Source organism: Protopterus annectens, chromosome 2.part0, assembly GCF_019279795.1.
Source record: "Protopterus annectens isolate FY-2018-M chromosome 2.part0, PAN1.0, whole genome shotgun sequence".
Lineage (NCBI taxonomy): Eukaryota > Metazoa > Chordata > Ceratodontiformes > Protopteridae > Protopterus > Protopterus annectens.
The window spans coordinates 957761311-957780231 of NC_056728.1; the positions used below are offsets into that span (position 1 = coordinate 957761311).

Sequence of the window (18921 nt, forward strand, 5' to 3'; positions counted from 1 at the left end):
TGGGATGAGGACAAGAAGTTTGGACTGCAAGTTAGAGACCATCTTCATTACCAGGGACAGAGTACAGGCAAAAAGGAATAGGGAAGTACTTAAAGGCCAGCTCTGGGAAAGCTGTTAAAGTGATAAACATTAGACATATAAAATATGGCATGATAACCAAGAATCAAAGGATGTTAGAAGACACTGAAGAGAAAACAGAAAAGCAACATACAAAAGAATGAGAGGACATCTTTATAGCACCCACGTATGGTCTAAGATTTCTGCATGAAGTGCCTGCACAGATATTTTTATACCTCAAACAGACTTGAGGGAATGTTTCCTGAGACAGACAGCAAAGGCTGGCGGTGTGATGGGACAGATCTTGGTAAATAGGAACATGTTTTTTGGGAAAGTAACAAGCTGCTAGAATTTAAAAATTTCCCACATAGTACGTTCAAAATTTGTAAGTAGCAAATGGCTATAACAAAAGGAAGCAATTTTGGGCAGAGACACAAGCTTAATTGCCCAGTCATAAGGCCTTACCAAGTTTAATGCTATTGGCTACCAAAAAACTATTACTAGGGGGAGGAAATGAAAAACTAAAACATGATAATGAGAAAAGACGGATGTGGGATCTTTAGGTTAGGAGCAAATTACACAAAAATAAATTAAATTATGGAAACAATACAAACAGAATAATGTTCAGGACACGGAGTGAAGTTTAAGGGAAGGCAGGAATTGAACAACCTACACGTTGGGAGTAAAGAATTGTTAAAAAGAAAACTTGTATAATGTATGAAAATGAAACTGTTAATATAGCTCATTTAGTATGCATACCAATATCATTGTTTAAATGTAAGAATTTAATAAAGATATTTTTAAAAAGTTGCCTTAAAAAAATTTAACAGCAGGGCAAGTCTCCCAGTGCCCCTCAAAACCCCCTACCACTCAACATCCCAAGTCTGAGGACATTTCAGGAAAACAAGAAATCACAAAGATACACCAATCTAAATCTTGAAGTCCCCAGAACTGCACTTTAGTGACCAACAGAAGGGGCATTAATCACTAGCATAAAGATATTAAGCTTGGCACTCATCTGAAAGCCTCCATGCTGTAAATATGGCACCCTTGGCACCAGTTCTATGAATGGGATGATTGAAGATTCCCAAGAAATTTATATATACCACACAAGCGTACATGCGCGCACACAAACACCTATAGCAAAAATAAATGGTACTATAAATCAATCCTTACAGGAGTAATATGTGGGAACTGTGTGGGCAGGGGAGACCATGTATTTGAAAGTCTATAAAACCAAGGACCTTTCTGACCTTGTTGAAACATGGACATGGTAAAGAAAGCTCTGATATGGTGCAATATTTATGCAAAGGAGAGAGTCAAATTAAGCAAAAACAAAACAGGTAGTCCCAACACGGAGAAATACAGGCAAAGGAATCCAGACATGGAAAATTTTACAAAACAAAAGTAAGAAAACCGGAAAAGCAGAAAATAGGACTAGTAATGGGAAAAGTTAAAGAAATAGAAACCAATATTATGGATTACCTGTGAAGTGAAGGATTTAGTGTAGAAAATCTAACTGATAACATTACAACAGGATGGAGAAGTGGATCCCCAAATTATTGAGAAACCACTAGAGTAGGAAACATCTGATCAGTTGTGTTATGAAGGTACTTTAGAGCCTTACAGGAAAGCAGTACAAATGTTCAGTCAGAGTTGTACAGCAAAGGAAGAAACAGGAAAGTGTGGAAACTGAGTCAATGTTATGGAGGGATAAAGCCAGTGAGAGTTCCCATATGCAACAGCAATAGAGGACAACCAAACTGGAGAGAAGGTGGAATAAATGATGCTCTGGAATTTTCTATAGAATGCCTGCAGGAAAAGGAGAACAAAATGTGCCTTCACTTTAGAAGAACATGATATAACAAAAAAGTTGCTCGATTTAATACAGATGGACAGACGTAAGAGCAATGAAAGAGACTACATAAATCAATAAAACCAAAAAGTTAGATGTTTGATAAAACAAATGAACACAGTAATTAAGACTGTTCACAGAGATTCATGTGCTATAGCAGAAATAAATAGGATATTACTGTGCAGGTCAATTAATAACCAATGAAGTTTTACCACAAAAATACAGGGTAGTGGGGAAAGAAAGGGGAGGTATTGAATGCCATCATGGAAGTACTGATGCAGAAAACTATAAAGCAATTAAGACAAGTAGCGTCACTGTTAGAAGAGTACAGAAGAGTGAGCTGCTCAACAAGAATACTCAAACTTAGACATGACAAAAGCAATGCACAGTATCAGACAGATCAGGATCTATCATGTACTACCACAAATAAACTAAATATCTGCACAGGCAGAAAAAACTTAGAAGATATGCAGACAAAAAGGAAAAGTACAAAATAAGAAATGTATTGATCAAAAAAAGTTTGAGAGAATTGGGAAACAATGAAAAAGAAATTGAAACACTACCAGAAAAGAACTGGATACATTTTGGAGCGTTACCTATGAAGATCCTAAGAAACATAAAGATGCTAAATGGCTAGAAGAAATAAATTCAAATTTAGGGGGTATGAAATGGGATGAAGTAACAGCCAGACAGATTAAAACAAAGTTAAGAAAAACTCCTAATTGGAAAACCCCTAACCAAGATGCAGTACACAACTTCATGTAAATATGTTAATACTTTTAGACAGAAGATTTAGCTATGAGTAAGGACCATTTACAGTGGATATAAAAAGTATACAAAGCCCTGTTAAAATTCCAGTTTTTTGTGATATAAAAAATGAGACCACAATAAATCATTTCAAAACTTTCCCCACTTTTAATGTGACCTATAACCTATACAATTCAATTGAAAAAAAAAAAAACAAATCTGTTGGTGGAATAATATAAAAAATAAAATGTGCAATAAGCTGGTTGCACAAGTGTGCACACCATTAAACTAATACTTAGTTGAAGCACCTTTTGATTTGCAGGCAGAAACTATGGCAATGTGGAAGAAGGATACCAAGGCAGTTGCAACAGTAGCAGGAGCAAAGGGCCTTATAAAAAAAAAAAAAACAATCATACTTAAATTTGTTACCACTACATGTAGCTCCATAAGAACTGCAGGAGGAGTCATTATTGGGCACACTGCGGTTGCTGCAAAGAGCACTTGTGGTTAAACAAAGATTGAAACGATACTAATTTAATGAACTTTATTCATACTTTGACTTAAGAATGGGGTCCATTCCTGTCGTATTAGAAACTCAAAATACTTGGAGAAATTAAAGAAAGTAATATGGAGGATCTGTGTGGGTAGAAGAGACTATGTTCTTGAAAATCTATAAACTAAGGAGCTTTTTGTCCTCTGAATCCTCTTCTGGTCCACAGACAAAGAGGCATTCCCCTAACTCATCCACTGAATGGGGGAGTCTGCACTCACTGCACAAGATCAAGTGAGCAACTTGAGATACAGTGCGTCACAAAACGAAATGCTGCCAGCTCAGCTCACTGGAACTTTGTAATTTGTGAATATTAATATGGATTTATAGAGAAGTGTGACAGGGAGATACGGCCAGCACAGCTGTCTGAAAAATGGTTGTGTCCCATTTGTGAATGTCATTATTCACATGCTTGCCTTACAAATGTATTAGAACTGTACGTTATATTGTATAGACATGTGCTGAAGAGACTTTTTATATACACTATTGTAACTGTTTAACAGGGAGACAAACACAGGAGATTAACTTGCAAAACTTTAGAAGACTGGTTTAGGTTAAGTTGCATTACAGCTGGGCCATAAAATATAGGTCATCTCTCAGTTTCAGTACAGTAACAGAATGTCTAGAAGCTTTCTGTATTGTCTTTACATGTGGAGGAATGTAAATTTAATAACTTTCACCATTTGACAAAAGATCTAAGAGGGCTATGTATTTTTCACAGGGAGATAAATGCTGCCAGTTTCTAGCAATAAGGGGTTTTCACCTGGGAAAGTCAGGTGACAAAAAGTGATGTCATGCTGCAAGTATCACAGCAGCAATATTTGAGAAATTAAAGAACTATCAGAGAGAGACTGTGCATTTTGTATCTGACCTGGAAATATCCACTCAACATCTGCACTTGCCTTGCTGTAAGTTAACTAGGGTACAGTAATTCCTTTTAGATTCAGTAAGGAAAATAGTAAAGATTAGTTTAGATGTTTTCTGTATTAGAGACTGTCCTGCAATGTTGTTTAAATATTTCCTGTGATTTTGAACTCTGAAGTTATTGTGATGATCTACTGAGCATTTCCTTGTTCTTTTTTATTTATTTTTAAATATATTTAAACCCATCTTTGTGGTTAATATTTGTGAGACATATTTAAGCTCAGAGTACTTGCATGTCTATTGGGTGACATTGTGAAGGCCACTCCTAACAGCCTTGCTCTTGATCAAACTACCATTTGGATTAACAGTAACACTGCACAGTTAAGAGTGGACACCCTTTAAGTGCCGTAAAGTAGCTGATAAGTAGCGGCTGATGGTGGAAACTACCTTATAGTCTGGGCAGAAGGGGATACAGCTAGCAAACCTGTGCCAGCCTTTCATAGGGTGTGTGTGTGTATGTGTGTGAGCTACTTGGGCAGGGACACGAAGCACTGGTTGGACAAAGGGCGCTGGAGGTCTTGGTTTGGCAACCTCAGCTGAGATTCTCAACCCTACAGCTGTGTCAGAGGGGAGTCTTAATGAGGATCTGAAGAAATGATGAAAAACCAGCCCCAAACTGACTGTGGTCTGTGTGCGCTCTTAAGGGAAATTGCACTTTACTCTCTGCATACTTGTCATTCTTCCAGTGTGCGCGTCCCCACTGTTGCTAGTGGCAAGGACAGAGTCTCCTAGTTTACTGGGCCAGAGCTGGAGCATCATGCAGAGCAGAAGGGGATGGAACACCAATGTTAACAGAAGCATGTAAAGGTGATCAGCTGGAAATTTCAGTGCAAGGCACAGCTCCAGTAATCATCTATACTCCCCAAAAAGGTACTTCTGTACCAAACCATAATAGATACCACCAGTTTTAACAACTGTACTGAATCTAAAACTTTGGTAGGTCCTTCACATTGGTAATAGAAGACCTAGTAATTTGCACTACAGAGTCCTGCTGGTACAAAGGGGACAGGGTATGCAAAAGAGGAATTTTACCCCAAGTGTTAACAGTGTGTGATAATGGACTAAAGGAACCAAATCTCTACTGCAAAACATTTGTAGCTAAGCCCCAAACACTACTAGCAAATGGTATGGTGCAGACAGCTCAGGATGCAGCAAACAAAAGTTTGCTGCCAAGGGGTTGAAGTCTCACATGCCTATTGTTAACCACAAAACTGGAGGATATAGATATGTTAAAACTCTTGCAATTTAACGGAAGGGAAGACACCGACATGCGATGCCTTCTTGAGAACGCAATGAACTGCAGAAGGACGTAACTGTTTGATCTTACTGTCCCTCTCACAGTTGCTTAGCAATGACCAGTAATCATGCCAAAAAACTACCTCTCAATCCTGCAGTGGGTGCTCCCAAATGCCACCAATGTATTTTGAGATAAAATGCATGTCTGCCACCTACTCCCTCCATCTTAAGGTGGCCAGATTAAAACACTTGCACTTTTTTGCAGTACTTGAAACTGTAGGTGACCCAACTTTTGATCTGGTGGCCTTTTAAACATATTCATGGCTCATATTTTTAAATGTTGAACATGATAGCTTTATAACAAATATCAGAACTCTTATATGAACGTTGAAAGATGCAAGAAATAACTGGGAAAAATCCTAGCATGGAACGCTGTCATGCTATAAGAAATGCAAGCAGTGGTGTTTCACCAACACATATGTGCAGAGACATTAATAAAATTAGAGTTGGAAACTGCAAAAACCTAAACAGTAATACCCAAAAGTAATTCTACAGCAAGACTGTCAATATAGGATATTTTCACATCCATTTTAAATGTTGTAGGTGTGTATAATACTGTGTCAAAATATTTTCTTTCAACAATGTAGAAGGCAAACTTGAATTACCAGATTTAAACAAATGGCCTCAAACTTTAAAAAATGCTTATAGTCAAATAAAAGCTACACAAATCAAGCTCATCTGAATGCACACTTTCCCCTAGGGCATTTTTATTTAAAACAAGTCTTCCTGCCTAGGAAAAGTCAGGCAAACAATATCACCAGCTATCCATAAGGCAAAAAAGAAACGCAGTACATTGATTGCAGAAAAGCTGTTTTACAAAATTTTCTAAGACAACCAAAATTCTTACCTAAATGCATCTTTACAACGAGCCCGGTCCAATTTTTCAAATAGAAAATGTGATACAATATAAAAAGCATCCTTATTCGGCTTCTCAAACATATTTCTAAGTTAAAGAAAGAAGGTTAAATGTTAATACAGTTACATAAAAGGCATTTAGAAAAATGTTTTACAGATTACACTATTTAACATAGCACAGCCACTATTAATAACCATCAATTAAAGAAAAATTCAGAAGGCTGAAGTAAGTATGAAGGAAAAATGAAGCAGGGGCCATCATCCTCTACATACAAACCCATATCAAATTTGGGGGTAAATGAATTTTACTTGCATGTCAACCTAAAATACTTCTGATGTTTGTTCATCTTAACTACATCTATGCTTAAATATTGTTATTGAATTATCTTAAATCCACTGTCATTAAGTTAAGGTCTTAACTCTACTTTTCAAAATAAAAATGTTATGTACTTACTGTAATAAGATAGCTGGACTGGCAATTCCATCCACATCACCTGTAGGGCTAACACCAACACAACTTAGCAGAGATGTGAGAACTTTCCAGGATATCTAGATCGCTTGACCTATAATCCTCAGGCCATACAGAGGCTTCACCAGATCTCAAAAGTCCACTCAAGTCAAAAACCCAAATTACAATTATGCTATGCAGATAAATACTCATGAGAACTGCTGGAAATGTCTGCCAGTTCAAAGCTGCAGAAGTAGCACGGGAATGGTGTTGAGGATGAACTGCCAAACCAGACCTACTGCCAAGTTCATACCTTTCATACACAGAAGCAGCGTTTTAACCTCATCACCTGTAATACAGACTCTCAAGCCATCCTCTTGGGTGGATCCTCATGAAGGAATGCCCAAATAAATGACTGAAGGAGTATTTGGATCCAGATATCATATCCCGATTATATGAACTTACGAAAGCATTCATTCAGTGATGCCCACACAGATGCTGAACCAATACCATTAAGGAGACATTCTTGTATGTTTTTTGTACTTACAAGGAGTATTGATCTCACAAGAGTACTGATCTGAGAGGATGTTAAAAAGCCTACCCTGCATTCTCATAGTAATTACTACTTACATTTTGCAATATAAATGTCCAAAGACAAGTACATGTTGGGCTAATCATATTTCTCCAATTCATTAGAGTCACTGGTGTTAAACCAATGTCGAATTTGTGGTTACCGATCTCGGTCTGTTCAAATGCAACTTGGATGAAAGAAGTACTCTGTTTTTTGTGTAGTGTAGATAGGATCAGGGGTCTACTGAGGCCCTGTACACAAGCCAGTAGTCGTCCCTCAGTAGCCTGTGCAAAACAGAGAGATGAGGCTTTGAGATGTCTGCACAGCCTTTATGATGTCAGAAAGCACTATGGTCATTCCAGCCATAACAAATACATACTAGAAGGGGCATTATACTCCATGTTCAGCCTAATGAGCGATGAGCAAAAAAGGAATAAGTGGGACAATGATTATATAAAACTGCTTGATGAAAAAGGCAGTTCAGAATAGTGGATGAGTGACAATCAAAAGGACAGTTTATTGAGATCCCACATCTCGGTTATGGATCAGTTTTCTGAAAGGTGGTGTCAAGGAGATGGTTAAAAAAGGAAGCCAGGGGTGCAAAAGGGTAAAATTATACATTTCTTGGTATTTAGTTTCTGTTCATGGCTTTGGCACAATTTGTTTGCGACAGGCCCTCTTATGGGATCCAGGTGTCCTCCAGGGCATTTATGATGGCACCACACTTGTAATCTGCAAATTTGATTGGCCATAATCCCTTATCATTAATTTTGACCTACAAGTAGTAAATAAACAGAAGTGGTCAAAAGGCTGAATTCTGGACAGTCCACTAAAGAGAGGTCTTTTAGAGGAGGAAGACCCTTATTTCCTATGTTCTATTTGTGAAACAGTTTGGTATCCAACAGGTTACAAACAGGTTAACTGAACTGGGAGAGTTTTATCCTATACTAGAGTGTGAGATTTTGTCAAACACCTTTTCAAGATGTCTAACATAGTTAAAAAAGTGGTTTTATGGTCATCTTTCGCCTGGGTGGCTATTTTTGTCCAACATTTCTTTAGCTGATGTGACGAAGACTCTGTTTCTTGTTTAAACAAGAGCATTTCTAGCATCTTGAGAGTTAGATGCATTTTTTGGGTGAAATGAGTTTTTCTTTTGTTAGAAAGTCTATTTACCTTAGTGTTCCACCACAGATATTTTTTTAATTTGGCACTGTAGTTTTGAGGGTAACAGATTCATCTGTGCAACTATTTACATGTGCATAGAAATTGGCAGCAAAGGATTTCCCATAAGCAGTGAGATACCTGTAATGAAAAGTGCTTTTGAATTTAATCAAGTTATCGCTCAGTTTTTAAAAAAATAGCCTTCGCAGAGTCTCTGAATATGAAGGCATTGGATGATGCTTCTGGCTTCAAATCTTAAGGTGAATGCGACTGACTTGCGGTTCAATTTGACAATGGAGGAAGTTACAGTAGGCAGGGAGCAGAGTTGGCCCATACTGGTAAGGACAGAGTTCAGGATTTTCTCTCACTGGTTGAGGTGCAGACTAACTGGTCCAGTCAATTTGTAATAATGAAGTCCAAAAGTCTCCAGGCATACATGTCTGAGGAAGTGCTTTTATAGGATGTGGAGCTTTTTGTTTAGACTCCTAGTGTTGAGCAGCAATGCCTTAATGTTGTCCTTTTCTATGCTAACGTTTTAGAAAGTTACCTTTGCCTAAAAAAGCCAGTATTGGTGCGAGTAAGGTTATAAATAATACACAGAAGCCTGGGGGTAAAAAGGTGCAGGCCATCACTGAAATCAAGTTAGGACCGCCTACCATTTCTTCTAAGGCTAATTTACATCTTGTACTCCTTAGAATGACACTATAATCTAAGTCAATTTGGTCAATTATCTTGTTTGTATTTTGGCATTATTCCTTGCGACTGTATAATACTGCTCAAGGAGAGGTTCATACCAGACTCTCATTCTGAGAGCTCCATCATGTCTCTCTTCAATTAGTCCAGGGAAGTACATTTTATTTATTTTTTATTTATTTATTTTACATTTGTTTACCGGGTTAGTCTAACTGGATACATATCCATTTTCAGCAGAGGCCCGGGGAGAAAAGCTCCACAGTAATAAAACAAGACATTAACTTACACACAGATAAATTCTTAAAAACAATAAAGGAAGAGACACATTTTTAAACATAGAAATAATACCACAACTGAATTATGGATACAATATTGAAGATTATGATTAGAAACTAAGAGAAGTATGACATTTATTCCACTAATCGCTCCTAGTTATTATGAGGTGAAGGCAGTCCAAGAGGAACTAGAAATCAAGTAAACGTACACGGATAATGGCTAGGTGATTAGAGAAGATATGATTGTAGTGATCTAGAGGAAAAATGAGAAGAGAGAGAGGCCATTAGGGAATGGCATGAGGGTGATGGGGTGATAGGGGACTTTTTGGATTAGTCTGGATTGGCACAAGGACATAGCCAATGAGCGTTAAGGAATTTAAGAATAATTTTGAAATGGCTGAGAGAGGTAGATGGTCTTAGGTTATTAGGAAGGGAATTCCATAGCTTTCCAATGGAATTGGCATAAAGAGCATCACCACCCAAATTATTAGATTTCTTAGTTTGTACCAGGACACTATTTGAAGATCGAAGGCAGCTGAGATTGGAGTAGGGGGTTAGAAGTTTGTTCAGTGAGGGGGTTTTATCTGGTTCCTTAATTATTTTAAATGCTTCAGTAAGTTGGTTAAGTTTGAGAAGATTGGGGAGTTCTAACCAGTCAAGTTTCTTTAGGTTAAGGCAGTGGTGTGTGCGGTAGGGTTCTCCTGTTACGAATTTGGCAAAATGGTTATAGGCAACAGAGAGTTTGTTGAGCTCAGTTTTACTGAGAAAGGAAAGTACTGGAGAGAAATACAATAGGGTGGAGAGGAGGTGTGTACGTGCAATGGTTAGTTTGGTGTTGGGAGTTAGAAAGTTCTTAATTCTGTACATGGAACCAAGTTTCTTGTTTACTGTCTTCACATAGTTTGACTGACGTGCATGTCAAATTTGAGCTTGTGATCAATAGTGACACCTAGTAGTTTGGTGTTGGTGACAGGCTCGATGATGGTGCCGTTAGTGGACTGAACGTGGAAGGTCATGTTGTTAGTAAGTGGAGGGTGTCGACCTAAGGAAGCAGCTAAGGTGGGGAAAATTAGTAGTAATTTAGTTTTTTTTGGATTTAGGATAAGTTTCCGTTCAGTGAACCATTTTTCAACTGCAGCAAAACAGTGTTTGGTGACTTCCTGGAGATTAAGGAGAGAGACGTCAGAGCAGATCAGGGTAGAGTCATCTGCATATTGAATGCAGGTGGCTTTGGGGATGACTGAATGGAGATCATTTATGAATACAGAGAAAAGAAGGGGACCAAGTATAGAGCCTTGGGGAATTCCTATGGTGTTGGGTAGCAAGTAAGATAGCTTACTTTGCCACTGGACAGCTTGTTGTCTACCAGAAAGGTAAGCATAAAACAAGCTTAGGGCTGAGTTATCGAGGTGAAGGTTTTCGAGGGTGTGGAGCAGCAGTTAGTGATTGACCATGACAAAGGCTTTAGACAGGTCCAAAAAGAGAGCAGAAGTAATTAATTTATTGTTACGGTTGCTGTTGACCGAGTCAACAAAGGAAAGGAGGGCAGTGGTTGTACTATGATGGGGGCGAAAACCATGTTGAGTTGTGGATAAAAGATTGTTTAGAGTGAGATAGTGTAGCAGTTGCTTGTGAACACACCTTTCCATTATTTTTGCTATTGGGGACAATATTGCTACAGGTATATAGTTTGAAGTTTCCGTGGAGTAGCCACCCTTGTGAAGTGGGATGACGTATGATATTTTCCAAAGAGAGGGGGATAGTGGCCTCTCTTATAGTTCTGTTAATCAAGATTGAGATGGGGTAGGCTATAACATCTGATGCCATTTGTAGGTATTCAGCTGGGAGACGATCAGCCGATAGGGTGGATGGTTTAAGTTTCTTCAGTAGGGTTCTAATATAAGAGGTGGATATTGGTTGAAGGTTAAAGGCAGGTAGAGATTTGCCAGTGGCATTGGTTATGGAGGAGGAAAAGGAGGGTAACTGACTAGCTAGGGACTGGATGGTCTCGGTGAAAAAAAGAGTTAAACGCATTGGCTATTTCTTCAGGATCTTTACCAATAAATTTCTCGGGGGATAGGGGCAGAAGATTTCCCAGAATGAAGGAGGTTATTAAAACCTGCCCAAAACTTCTTTGGGTTATTCTGGTGTTTATCTTGGAGGTGACAGAAATAGTTCTTTTTATCCCGGGTAATATCTGATTTTGTAGAAATTCTAAGCTGCTGAAATTTAGTGCGATCTAGTGGTGCTCTTGTGGTTCGCCATTTATCCCAGGCCTGGTTTCTAAGCTTAATTTTTGATTTGGTTTCTTTGGTTAGCCAAGGTGCTATCCGGACTTTGGATGTAATGAGTCTGTTAGGTGCATGAGAGTCAAGTATCTTTAGGAATATGTCATTGAAGTAAGTCACACTCATCTAGGGGAAGTGTTTTTAACAAGGACCAGTTGCAGGATTTGAGTTCTGCTAGGAATTGTCCTGGGAGAAATTTCCTCTTATTTCTATTAAGTTTATATATTGGAGGGTTTGTACATGTCAATTTATGTTTCATAATGAAAGTGACAAGGTGATCACTGAGGTCATTGGGGAGGGTCCCAGTGGTATAATTATGTGTATCTTTGTTGGTAAGAATCCAGTCGATGGTGCTTTTTTCTTTATTATTTCCAATTCTTGTGGGGGATTTAATGTTTTGGGAGTAGCCATGTAGGTTAATGGGCAGAAGATTTATCTGGTCAGAGAACTGGGACCAGTCAATGTTGAAGTCGCCCAGTATAATGGTTTCTTGAGGGTAGTTCATGGCTAACCAACTTAGGGTTAGTTCTAGGGTTTCTAAGTTTTTCCCAGGTGGGATGTAAACTACAATAAGATTGATACTTTTATGGTTATTTAGGCATATTTTTAGGGCAATTTGTTCCATATTAGAGACCTTGGGAGGATGTAATGGATTCAAAATGATATTCAATGTGTTTCGAAACATTACAGCTATTCCACCACCCTTTTTTTTTTATCGGATCAACCCTTAGTATATTATACCCAGGTGGGAGAATCTCTTCATCCTTTGTGGATGGTTTGAGCCATGTTTCAGATAGACACATGATGTCTGGGAGATGTGTGGCTAATATCACATGTAGATTATGAACCTTGTTATTTATACTTCTTAGATTAAGATGGAAGATGAGGAGAGAGATAGAAGATCTTGAAACTAATTTTGGGGTGACAGAGTCTAGGTTACTGGTTGGGCCTGGGTTGGGGTGTATATCACCATCTTTGGCAATACATTTTTTCAAATAGTCTATGAGTCTAAGTGGTTTGTCTAGTACCTTTAGACCAGATTTTGTAGTGGTTACTTTAGGGTAACGTTGTGTTAAAAACACATTTTTAGAGTGTGATGTTGTAGTGGGGTAGTTGGAAGTAGAAATCAGATTAGAGGGATGATATGCATAATTGCAGGTGTGACCATTGAGGAAGTGAATACCCAATAGAGATTGGTTTTCATACCTCGATGAGACATAGGGGATAAATAAGAGAAGAGCTAAAAGTGGGACGATAGAATTCAATACTATACCCATGTTATGAAAAAAGGAGTGGTTAAAGGAATGGGGGAAGTTAGGAAAAGCTGAAATAAGATATTGGTAGATAGCCGGGATTGTAGGTGGAGATAAGTTCAGTTACAAGGGGGCTGTGATTGGTTCAGAGTTGAGTGGGAGGGGTTTGTTGACCTAATAAATGTAGAGATAGTGGGGGTGGGTGGGATATGGAGGCAGGGTGGGGCACGAAGCGAGGGCGAAGCGGAGCGGGGATACACCAGACCGGAGTTTGCAGGGTCTTAAGACCAGCTGCATGCAAGTACAAAAGACTGCTGTTGAACTGCAGTTTATTCCTTATACTTTCAGTCCTAATTGCAAGGGATAGTTGGCAAGTTAGGTGAAGTTTTTGACCAGCTTCTTGTTTTCACACTGGCTAGATTTAAAAAAGTAAAGGGACTTGAGACATTAGAGTATTTGTAGGCTGTTTAGAGAAGGGTTGCCAGGTTGGGTGAAGGGTACTGTTTTGTAGCCTGCCAGCAAGATGCTTTCCAGTATTATTAAACAGTAAAAAGGGTATTTTTTTACCCTAATTTCCTTGGGGATAGTATATAAAGCTAATTTATAGCAGGAACCAGCTTGTGCATTCGCACCGTGTTTGCAGTCCTTCAGCGTCACCGCCTAATGTCTGGGAGCCACGCGGTAATTAAGGGGAGCTACCTAAGATGAGATAAGAACAGACAGCGATTTAGTGATGAAGTAGTATGATACCTTAAACTAGGAGAACCTATAAGCACTATAATCTAAAATAGAATCAGTTAGAGGTAATCTACTAGACGCATGTTTAATTGAAGAAAGGATCAATAACTAGGTGCACTCAAACCGCAGATAATTACCTATACCCACAGTTAGCTTTGATTTAGAAATAAACATTCAGTTCAAACAGAGATATAAGGCGCCACCATGTCCTGTATGATAGAGCGATTAAAATTAGGCTACACGCATAGTTTAACATGCGTTAGCATCTCAAGTCATTCACATCCACATGCAATAAATAATGCAGGAAATTGGCTGCTTTTGTGAGGTAGCAAATCCTGGTGTCCAATAGGCAATTAGTGACGACCTCTTTGCCTGGTGAGTATGTTAGTGTATCGCACTGAGGAGCCACCTATGACAAGGATAGTGGTTATGTGTTTTATGTATTATGGGCACTTGAACAGGGCCTATGCAACTCCTGGGTATGCTCCATGGTGGGTGCTGCCTCTGACATGCATTTCTGAGGTTGCTTATGGTAACAGAGTTAAATTTAGAAGACCTAAGTGGTTTAAAATACCTTACTTCCAACAGCCTCAGCATATGTCTACATGCTTGGTTTAGTGAGATATCGTTTGGCACTGCCAATCTACTTGTGTCATGGCTTAGTCCGAGAGCTTTGCCTCCAATAAAATTTAACTACTACTTACACACTACCTAATCTGCTAAGGCATGTGTGGCAGTCAGTAGACATGAGAATTGTTACATTGCCTCAGGATGCCCATTTCAACAAAGCAGACTACAGAGACAATTAGAAAACCTAAATCCACTGTTCCCTCTGCTAACTACTGTGGGCTGGAGGAAAGAGGAGAGTCTAAAAGATTCGGAATTGCTTAACTGAAGTCTATCCATCTAAAACAAACATGCAAGTATACACATGGAGGAATGGGCCACCTCACACAAACCCACTGCTGTTCACACAGTAGTAATTGGTTTAGTACACACAATTCCTAGAGTAGATTACACACAGAAAGTCATGGTTATTACCCGCTTTTACACAACGCACAGAAACAGCTGGACAATGACCAGAAACCATGCAATTAAGAACGAACAAACTGAAGCTTAATTAGTCATCCATTACAGCATGTCTGCCCATGGATCCTCCTCTTTCAATACAGTCTCATGTCAAAATAGTTCTGAAAAGGGTTTTGCACAACAGGCCTCCTAGTAAACCAGTGGCCCCACCACAGGATATTAACCGTGTATGTTAAGATAAGCTAAGAATTACTCCTTTGAACCAGCTAACCAGGATAACTTGAGGTTCTTAACATAAGAGTTTTACTGACTGCTCTGAATTCTGCAAGAAGAGTATCGGACTTGCAACCCCACCTCATTTTCATTAGAGACAGGGTTTCTTTGAGAACTAATCCTTATTTTATGTCTAAAGTGGCATCGGAATTTACTTTGAGCTCATCTCCCCGTTTTCTTTGACAACCCCCCCCCCCCAAAAAAGAGAGGCAGAAAGGGTATTTCATACCTTGGATGTCCAGACAACTGAGGTACTATCTTGACAGAAGTAAATCTTTCAGATTTTGGAATAAATTGTTCATTTCTTGTGAAGGGAGGGAAAAGGACAACCTGTGTCAAAACAGACCATTTCCAAATGGCTGTCCCCAAGGGTTTTAACCTTGTGTTATACTCACCATAACAAAGTTATTCCAAGGCAGAATCAGAACCCATTCTACCAGGGCCCTTGGCTTCACCTATGGCTTTTTGGAAAGTGTTCGATTCTAGAAGTATTTTAGAAGTTGTTACTTGGTCCTCTGTACATACCTTTACAAAGCACTATAAGCTTGATTCTTTCTTTAGGTCCAGATCTGGCTTTGCTAGAACCGTTAACCAGAGTCTCCTAGACTCTTTTCCTTCCCCACCCAAATGTGGAAAACTAGAGTATCTACCCACATAGCTAAAGCTACTGCAGCAAATAATCAATATGATTAACAAGATAGTACAGATGACTAAACTTACCACAATAGCAGACACGCAAATGATCGATGCTGCAGTAGCCAAGTCCTCCCTCCACTGCATGCATTTTTGTCAGGGTGTGGCCTTTTCTTTTGTTGTTTCTAGCATTGTACTTTCAGGGCTCAGCCTCCCTCCCAATCTCTGTGGGCTGGAAAGCTCTGAAGAACTTAGCAGCCAAACTTGTATTTTAGTCAGCTCAGCTTGAGCATGTGGAAGGTGCCCTGAAGCTTTGGAAACTGGCTGGCTGTTATAGGATATTACCTAGTTAAGATAAGGTTACTGCACCAGTGAATCATTCAATCAAATGTTAAATTCAGTTTACTTACACAACTGTACTTGCATTTAAATAAACATACTACCCAAGCATTCATAGACTTAAAGGGACAAAGGAATTTTACCAAGATGACAGAATAAGTGGACCAGACAACCACAACCAATCTAGAATGAGTCTCTCCACCAAGAGAAATTAAAAGATCCAGCTTTCCCCAGTCTTTCAAAGAAAATAAGAAAAAAAGCAGAACCATCCAAGAACATAACAGACAGGCGACAGATTTGACTAAACTACCTAACCTGATCAAGAAAGTATCCGGAGATGTCCTAGAGAATTAACGATCCCAAGTAATAGAGCAGTAAAGGGACTTAATTTGAGATTCCACATTTTTATGCAATAAATACATTAATACAGAAGTAATACCTTAGCACAGTAACAAAGTGAGAGACTTTAGTAAAACAGACTAAAAGCACTCCCTGAAGAACCTGAATGACTTGGACTAAAATGTGTTTGACACTGGGGTCTGAAGTTGTTTATACAGTGATCCCAAACAAAATATTTAAATTCTTATGTCTAATGTTTTGTCGCAAATCTAATTCTAACAGTACATCTATAAGGCTGTTTCAGAACACAGTTCTGTCATAAACACCAGCTTCAAAATTAGACTAACAAAGGATGGTTTACTAGAAGGGATGGTTACCTGCAATAGCAGAGATTTCAGTTGGTGATTTAAGTTGTTCTAAATGTCTGGACAACTCAGATCTTTAACCCCAGTTCAGAAGAATTTTAGTTACAACCATTTGCTATGTTAGTTCTGACAACAGACTACACAGACATTCCCAAACCTGCCAACTCATTACATTCCCAACATGTTCAATTACCACTCTCTTTCCCATCGCACCTTGTGCTCTACCCAAAGAACTTTTTTTTTTTTTTTTTTTTTTTTTTAAACTGAAATCTGCTTGGAGTATAAAAATACCCAAGCAAACATTTCCATGCAAAAATCCTAGGCATTCTTACACGTTGTTGCATACTTTAAAACAATACAGACTTCTGACCATTGCTCATTTATAAAACAGACTTTCAAATGTTTCCAATTTATATTCCCAATCTTTCCAAACCTCCTTAGACTGATTCTTATACAGTTACCATGCTCCTTAGACTGATTCTTATACAGTTACCATGCAAAAGCTTGTTTATTCTTACTGTATCCATCTATGCTGACTGGGAAAGCCCAACCAGGCATATCCCATTTCCAGCACAGGCCCAAGGAGAAAAATTACAGAAGATACAATTAAGACAAATTTACAAAAGGTAAATCTATAGGTCTTAAAACCAACAGTTAAATGTACTGTAGTAACATTACACATTGATCAAACAAAACTTGTACACACCATGATGATAGGTCTGTGTAGTTAGTGTCAGTCCTTCAACATATGGGTCTCTAGATCAGACTTCTGCCACTTTCAAGCTTTTGATCCGGTGCTTAGGCTCTATACCTCTACCACTAATTCCCCCAGGTTGACCCAGCTACCTTACAGACTGCCCACAAGAAAAAAGCCGATACACATGGTCTTAATAAGGAATCTCTTGGAGCCACAGCCAAGTCAGCCAGAGCAGTCCAGAAGTTAAAATGCCAGATACCATAAAATCCATGGAAGGGGGAAGGAAGTGTAAAGGTGAAGGACGACTATGACAGACAGTCATCAAGAAGTACTCTGGGAAAGAAAGAAGATGAAGCTACAGATGTAGTAGAATGACATGTTGGAGTTCAGGTAGTGATAAATCCCTTCCTCTGTAAACTTAAGAGATGTACACTGATGTAACCAGTGGGAGAGAGCAACTTTGGATACCCCCATTCTCATCTTGACAGGGGAGTAAAGAAACAACTGAACAGACTTCCTGCAGACTTTTGTCTGATGTGAATAGTAAATAACAGTGACCATCTACGAAGTAAAATATGTATTCACCTTGGTTTGAAAATTTTGAGGAAAACAGGCCATCTTTTGGAGAAAGGAAGGGTGGGTTCTCAAACACAGTGTCTTTGCAAAACACCATTTATGGAGGCTTCGCAGACGAGACAAAGAGCTCAGAAATTTTAGCAGAAGTGACAGCAACTAAAACCAAAGTTTTCCATAGCAAAAAGAAAATTTAACTTACTTGCCTCACTTTCCTGACCAGAAAAAGTCAAACTGGGCAAAATCCACTTTCAGTGGAAGCCTGGGGCGAACTCCACATTTAAGTTGCATATAAAACATACACTTACAACTGCAGGGTAACATCAGTACACAAGCTTATTTACATGATTTTTTAAATATTTCTTACATGAAGAAAGCACTGCAACAAAAACCAAGAGAAATTAAACATATTAGCTAATTACTACATAAAAAAATAAAATACAATAACAGTTAATGTAGTTAAAGCATGATGGCTGCAGGGAAAAGATCAAACTGGGTGTAGTAATTTACAGAAAGACAAGCAGTAATGCAAGGTAAAAAAATCGATGAGAGATGAGAACATGTAAACAGATGGATAAAGGTGTTAGTAAGTAGGTGTGTGCAAGTAAAAAACTGGGTTGGGAATGTAAAGAAAGTTTCAAGTCTGTGGCATGGACTGCAGCAGAACTGACAGTGAATTCAAATTGGAAAAAAATTTTAAATGCTTGTGTCTTTAAGGGTGGGCAATATGTACTAAATTGTGGAGGGAGTTAAAAAGGAATAAACGTAAGGGTCCAGGTGGTGGGAAGGGAACAAAGTAGACAGAGCAGCAATCACAGTAGCTGTAGACAGTATGCAAGCAACTTTACGAAAATTAATGGTACAGAGACCCAGTTAAGACAATGTACATTACTAATTAAGGACTAAAAATGCTTACTTATTAACTGGGGACATGTTAAAAGAAAAACTCAAACTGTAGCTTA

At 38.6% G+C, this 18921-nt stretch overlaps 1 protein-coding gene across 1 annotated transcript in view; it reads right to left on the reverse strand.

The window, feature by feature from the left end:
* HAUS6 (HAUS augmin like complex subunit 6) overlaps positions 1-18921 on the reverse strand; it is a 2286143-nt gene that overhangs the window by 2007402 nt on the left and 259820 nt on the right. The window contains exon 2 of the mRNA XM_044060364.1: positions 6277-6372. Coding sequence (XP_043916299.1) covers positions 6277-6372 — 96 coding nt within the window. The remainder of the gene's footprint in view (positions 1-6276; positions 6373-18921) is intronic.